The sequence below is a fragment of the Microtus pennsylvanicus genome, chromosome 4, assembly GCF_037038515.1.
Source record: "Microtus pennsylvanicus isolate mMicPen1 chromosome 4, mMicPen1.hap1, whole genome shotgun sequence".
NCBI lineage: Eukaryota > Metazoa > Chordata > Mammalia > Rodentia > Cricetidae > Microtus > Microtus pennsylvanicus.
The window spans coordinates 113343167-113350300 of record NC_134582.1 but is presented as its reverse complement, the minus strand read 5'-3'; the positions used below and the strand labels follow the sequence as shown (position 1 = coordinate 113350300).

General features: G+C 45.6%; 1 protein-coding gene across 3 annotated transcripts in view; it reads left to right on the top strand.

The window, feature by feature from the left end:
• The first annotated feature begins 1578 nt into the window (after positions 1-1578).
• Positions 1579-7134, top strand: part of B3galnt2 (beta-1,3-N-acetylgalactosaminyltransferase 2) — a 33001-nt gene continuing 27445 nt past the window's right edge. For all 3 annotated transcript variants that reach the window (XR_012910406.1, XM_075970189.1, XM_075970190.1), the window contains exon 1: positions 1579-1838. Coding sequence is in view for 2 of the 3 variants with exons in the window: in XM_075970189.1 (XP_075826304.1) it covers positions 1724-1838 (115 nt within the window). In the remaining variant the exon portion in view is untranslated. The remainder of the gene's footprint in view (positions 1839-7134) is intronic.

The window sequence follows — 7134 nt, the reverse complement described above, 5'->3', positions numbered from 1 at the left end:
AAGACTGCCCGAGCTTCATTCCCAGCCAAAACAGATTTCTTTTAGCAGAAACAAAATTGGACTGTGTAAGTTAAGTTTATTTTATTAAGTTCATACAACAGTAGAGCACAGTTTTTATATAATAACTAAACCAAATAAAAAAATTCAAGTTAAAAAGCCAAAAACATTGCAAAAATACCCAAAGAAAAAGCAATCTAAGGGGTTGAAGAGATGGCTCAGTGGTTAAGTGCTCTTGCTGCTCTTCCAGAGGACCCGACTTCAGTTTCCAGCATCCAAATCACGCGGCTCACAACCACATGAAACTCCAGCTCCAGGAGACTGGCTAGGCCTCCCTGGCCCGGTAAACTCACATAAATGAAAATCAAACAAAATTCAACAAAACAAAAGTCAATCTTAACATAATGAGGGACTGAGGATGTAGCTCTTTGGTAGTGTGCTTGCCTAAGATGGATTAATAAACCTTGGGTTCCATCCCAAAGAACTGCATAAAAACCACAGGTGTTGTTGGCGCAGGCTTGTAATCTGTGCGCTTTCGAGGTGGAGACTGGAGGATCGACAGTTCAAGGTCATCCTCGGCTGCTAACTCTCAATCAACTAAGGAGGGCGGGAGGCGACCACGGCTCAGTTGCCTTTCTGAGACGAAATCGCAGCTCAGTGGCACTATGGGGCTGAGCCAGAAGTGGTTCCAAGGAAGTACGCCCTTTTCCTAACGCCGGCTGGAGGTGGATCTTCTGGAAGCCCTCTGGAAACTCTCACATATTTGGTCATCTTAGGCTTCCTCAACTTGCGGGAACTTTTCAAAGTCATCCGGTAGCCGCAGCTCTTATTCCCGTCCTTCCGACAGTGATCCTCGTGAGGAGAGTACGGACGCCAAAGGCCAGGGGCGGCAGCAGCCTCCAGATCCGGGGTTCTCCTCCGCCCTCGCTTTCCAAAGCGAGGCCTGGGGCTTCCAGTCCTCCTCACCCAGCGTCGCTAACTGGAGAGCAGCCGGGAAGTCCCCGCCGTCCTCTTAAGGAGGTATGTCGCGGGAGCACACCCCTAACTCGATCAGCGCTCAGGCGTCCTGCAAACCTGCCCTGGCTGGGCAACTGCTCCTCGAGGCCACGCGCCCTGCATAGCTGCCCGTAGCTGAGACGGTCGGACAGCAACTCCCGCAGAGACATGCGGGTTCCGTATGCGCAGTGCCCGCCTCCACCACTTGGGGGCACTAGCACGAAGACGGCCGCGCAAGTTCCGTGTGCCTCCAAGGGACAGCGGCCCGGGGAGAGACACGCGTGCTCTCTGCGCGCTCCGCCTCCGCCAGCGCCCTGCAACTGAGCGCGCGTAGCACCACGGGAAATGTAGTTTCTAGGGCCTGGAATGTCAGACACGCCTCCCGCCTGGGTTCAGCGCGGGACTACAGCTCCCAGCCATTCGGTAGACGGGCGGTGCGGGGACGCGGACTAGAGGGCGGGGCGAGAGCGAGGAAGGCGGAACGGGTGGGAAGGGCGCGCGCGCGGGGGCGGGGCTCCGGCCTCGGAGCCGCTGCCGTTTGCGGTCCGGACCAGAGGCGCGAGCCGAGGACACAGCGCTGAGTGCTGCCGTGGTTGTGGGCGCGGGCTGGAGCGCGGGCGCGAGCCCTGCCGGTGGCGCTCGGTGCTCTTAGGTCCCCTCGCTCTCGGCCGGGACGCGGGAGAGAGCGGCGCGCGGCGGGGGCGCGAGGTGGTGCGGGCGGGGGCGGCCAATGCGAAACTGGCTGGTGCTGCTGTGCCCGTGCGTGCTCGGGGCCGCGCTGCACCTCTGGCACCTCTGGCTGCGCTCCCCGCCGCCCCCCCGCGCCTCCGGGCCCGGTGCGGCAGGTGAGGTGCCGGGGCTCGGCGGCCGCGCGCGTGGGAGGCCGGGGGCTGGGGGCAACCGGGCGGGTGCGGACGTCCCGGGACAGGCTGAACAAATGGGTCTTTTCATCCGCGTCGGGCGAACTCGACGGTGCGGTCCTTCTCAGCGTGTGCTCAGGGGCCCACGCCGTGCCCGAGGGGCCTTGGTTACAACTCGGGGGGGGGGGGCTTCTCTCCGAGGGGGTCCGCGAGCGCACCGGTGCTGGCTTTGCACATCAGGACTCACTTTGCAGTGAGGAGGGGACTGGCTGCACTTTGCGGTCTCTGATCGTGAGGTGAGCCGGTGAAACTGATCTAGACGTGAAATAGGGCTCAGCTGTGAGTGGAGTCGTCCCTGCGGTTCTGCTTGGGTAGCTTCCTAGTAAAGGAGCCTGGGAGTACCGGATTCTTTAACTCTCGAGTCCATTTGTTCCCAAACTTCTTCCCTCGTGGGAATAAAAGCTTTGTTCTCATTCGCTCAGCGTTGTCCCATCACCCTGAACACTACCTTAGGGTCTCTTGTGTGTCTTACTCAAGTTTTTCCCAGAGAGCCTGTAGAAGGAGACTTAGATGGCTATTTTAAAGATAGGGCAATGCTTGTTTTAGTTTTTTTTAAACTACGTTAGGATTTATCTTTCCATTTCATATCCAAACAGCTGTTTTCTTTTCAGAAAGTTTAAAAACAGGCCTTCCCAGTCAGCACAGGGCTGATTCTCTAATAACATATTTAGCAGACCTCAAGACTCTCCTCCAGCTGTTACCAGATTACACTAGAGTTATTTTAGTAATGATCGCTTTTCCTGTTAGATGAACCCCCAGCTTTTGGAAAGGTCAATTTGTGTGACTGAAAAGAATTAACCACGTAAGTGGTATAGTGAAAAACACACCATTATATGTGTATTTAGCTTGCTAAACAGGTGGGACTTTTACAAATTAGATGAGAAAAGTCGTGCGTACAAAATACTTTGCAACCTAAACATCTGTTGGGGTTGTGTTTTATGGGTTTCTTTCTCTTTTTCTTTTAAATAAATGAGTGAGTTGCTGGAATCTGCTTGGAGAGCCAGTGTAGAATATATGTGACCCTAACATTAGCAGTCTTTGGGGTTCACATAATAAACCTTGCCTTTGAGCTTATATTTTAGTAAGCCTTCAAGCAATTTTTGTGTTTGAAAAAGATTTTTCCTGTCCATTTAATGTTTGATGTTTAATGCTTTAGAGTTTATCCGTTTAGATTAAACTAGATTAAGGAAGCAAGCTGTAGGAACCCTCAGGGTCATATAGGGTCATTCTAGTTGTAAAAATTAATTTTGTGTTGCTACTGGAGCTTTGTCAGATAACATTTGACTATAAAGACAGATTCCTTTCCCACTCTCCTCCCTGGCACTTCAAAAACAAACGCAGACGTATTTTGGTTGCAAAAATTAACCACAGGGTTTTTTTTCCTATTTTGCTGTTGAAATATTTAAAACATTTGAGCATGTTTATGTTTTGATCCCGTACATTAAGCCTAAAACCTGAGATTTTACTAAGTATCTTCCTCTTGAATTAGCATTTTAGAACTTACTTGTTCTCTTTTCTGCTCTTCTGTAATTCCATTAAGCCACACTAGTAATTTCTAAGATTTATTTGTGTATGTCTGCACACTGATATGCCACAGAGCTCTCGTAGAAGTCAAAGGATAATTTAAGATCAGTTCTCTTCTTCCACCATGTGGGTTCTAGGAATCAAACTCGGAACATCAGACTTGGGGCAAGTCCTTTGACCTGATGAACTATTTGAAAGCCCAATCATTTTTTGAAAGGGAAATTTACTTTTTCTGAATATTAGAAAAACCCTTTTGGCTGACAGTTCTTTCAGCAAACAGATAGCTACTGGGCCATCTTTTCTTGTAGGCTGGAATTAGCAAATAATCAAAATAAAGAGCCTGCTCTCCAGATGTTAACCATTTGAAAGGGGAGACAGTAAGACTATGAGTGTAAATGTCACGGGATGGTGAGGATGCGGAAGGAAAAATGAAGTTTTCTCCAAGAGGGTAAACAGATAGATCAAGGAAGACCACTGTGAAGAGGTGGCAGCTGAGCAAGGACCTGAGGGAAGCCAATGAGTCATCTTAGTACTAAGATTAGCAACTTTTCTATGTAGGGGCTTTAAACAACACTGGTGAGGAGGCCTCTTATGCAATATAGCACACCAGAGGCACAAAGCAAAGGAAATACAGGCTTTGGACCAGGGGATATAAACTGACTTGATCTCTGTGTACTGTTGGACATTGCCTTATAGGAATTATGTAGTGGTGAATGTAGAAAGATGTGACCGAGAAAAGGCTTGTCTTTGTAAGATATCTGGAAAGAAGGAAGCCAGACTTGGAAAGAAGAGGAGCTTATGTATGATAAGTACATACTTGGAGAGTTAGGTGTAGGGCTGGATACCTCGTTCCAGCATGTTTGGAGACAGACAGGGCAAGCAGTTCAAAGACAAATTGAGCTTGATGTTCCACTTTTTGCCTAGGGCTGGTTCTTCCAAAATTACCCCTCTATGCTGTATCTCAGGGTTTTAGTTTCCATGTCTATAAACTGGTGATCTATAAAGATTTGTTCAGCAAAACACTCAGAACAGTGCCCAGTCACTGTAAACACTCCAGGAATTCTGGAGAGTATTGGTATTAGGGAGGTGGCTACAGCCTATGCCAGTATGCTTCGTTGACGCTGGCAAGAGCATACTAGTTTTGCAGTAACTATTTCATCAACAGATCTGTGATGGGCTCTTATGTTTTCCTTATTTTCAAGATTTCTGCCTGATTGTGATGGATGGTGTCTAAGAGCATACACATGAGGGTTTTCTTTCTTTGTTTGTTTTAAACTTTTTAGGCTTATTTATCAGTTTTGAGGTCAATGTCCCTTAAGACTTTAATGTCCATGGTCATTGCAAAGTTTAGCAGGTTGCCAGACTCTTGGGATAGATTACGTATTAATATAAATAGTCATTGCTCTTGGGGCACTTGCTTGGGGTTGTGAGCTATTCCTGTCATTGTGGAGATCTTGTTCCCTGTGGGCCTGTGCCAATTAGCACAGCAGACATAAGAAGTGTTCAGTTTGAATGAGCAAATCAGGAGAATGAAACGGAGAAGATACTAATTTTCTACCTGTATCATCTGTTTACATGCCAGGAGGACCTTATAATTTAAATATATTTCTTTCATAAAGGGAAGCAAGTTCTGTGGAGGAAAAGTTGAAATTATTTTTAAATGAAAGGAAAGAAACATGATCTGTATTTCTAGATTATTTTCAATATAATATCTATTTTGAAAACTATTTTGAAAATGTTTTTGATGTTTCGTACACATTCCTTTCAGGCATGTGACGGTGCAGGCTGATATATTTTTACAAGCTGAGCACTCTCAGTCATGTTAATTTAAAAAAGGAAAACTATGGGGTTGGGAATCTAGTTCAGTTGGTAAAATAAATGCTTTCCTTTTTTGTTTTTATTGAGCTGTATGTTTTTCTCCACTCCCCTTCTTTCCTTCCTCACCTCTCCCCTTCTACCCTCTCCTGTGACCCCCACACTCCCAATTCATTCAGGAGATCTTGTCTTTTTTCACCTTCCTATGTAGATCTGTTTATGTCTCACTTAGGGTCCTCTTTGTTGTCTAGGTTCTCTGGGGTTGTGGCCTGTAGGCTGGTTTTTCTTTGTTCTATGTCTAAAAGCCACTTATGAGTAAATACATACTATATTTGTTTTTCTGGGTCTGGGTTACCTCACTCAGTATGGTTTTTTTTTTTTATAGATCCATCCATTTGCCTGCAAATTTCAAGATGTCATTATTTTTTCCCACTGTGCAGTACTTCATTGTGTAAATGTACCACATTTTCTTTATCCGTTCTTCAGTTGAGGAGCATCCAGGTTGTTTCCAGGTTCTGGCTATTACAAATAATGCTGCTATGAACATAGTTGAGCACATGTCCTTGTGATATGATTGTCTTTTGGGTATATAGCCAACAGCAATATTGCTGGGTCTTGAGGTAGATTGTTTCCTAATTTTCTGAGAAATTGCCATGCTGATTTCCAAAAAGGCTATACAAGTTTTCACTACCACCAGCAATGGAGGAGTGTCCCCCTGACCCCACATTCTTTCTAACATAGGCTGTTATCAGTGTTTTTTATCTTGGCCATTCTTACAGATGTAAGACGGAATCTGAGTTGTTTTGATTTGCATTTCTCTGATGGCTAAAGATATTAAGCATTTTCTTTTTTTTTTTTTTTTTTTTTTTTTTGGTTTTTCGAGACAGGGTTTCTCTGTGGTTTTGGAGCCTGTCCTGGAACTAGCTCTTGTAGACCAGGCTGGTCTCGAACTCACAGAGATCCGCCTGCCTCTGCCTCCCGAGTGCTGGGATTAAAGGCTTGAGCCACCACTGCCCGGCTGAGCATTTTCTTAAGTATCTTTCAGCCATTTTAGATTCCTCTGTTGAGAGTTCTCTGTTTAGGTCTGTACTCCATTTTTTTAAAAATTAGATTATTCTTTTGATGTCAGATTTCTTGAGTTCTTTGTATATTTTGGAGATCAGTCCTCTGTCCAATGTGGGGTTGGTGAAGATCTTTTCCCAATCTGTAGGCTGTTGTTTTGTTTTGTTGACCGTGTCCTTTGCTTTACAGCTGCTTTTCATTTCCAGGAGGCCCCATTTATTAATTGTTGCTCTCAGTGTCTGTGCTACTGGGGTTATATTTAGGAAGTGGTCTCTGTGCCAATGTGTTCAAGTGTACTTCCCAGGTTCACTGTTGTTTGTTCTTATGTGCACCACCACCACCTGGCTTGGACTTGAGTTTTGTGCATGGTGATAGATGTGGGTCTATTTTCATTCTTCTACACGTTGATATTCAGTTATGCCAGCATCATTTGTTGAATATGCTTTCTTTTTTTTCCATTTTATATTTTTAGCTTCTTTGTCAAAAATCAGGTGTTCGTAGGTGTGTGGATTGATATCTGGGTCTTCAGTTCAATTCCATTGGTCCTCCTGTATGGTTTTATGCCGGTACTAGGCTGTTTTCAGTACTGTAGCTCTATAGCAGAGTTTGAAGTCTGGGATTGTGATGCCTCCAGAAGTTCTTTTGTTGTACAGGATTGTTTTGACTATCCTGGAGTTTTTGATTTTCCATATGAAGTTGAGTATTGTTCTTTTGAGGTCTGTGAAAAATTTTGCTGGGATTTTGATGGGCATTGCTTTGAATCTGTAGATTGGTTTTGGTAAAATTGCCATAAAATGCTTGTCTTACAACAAGCATGAGG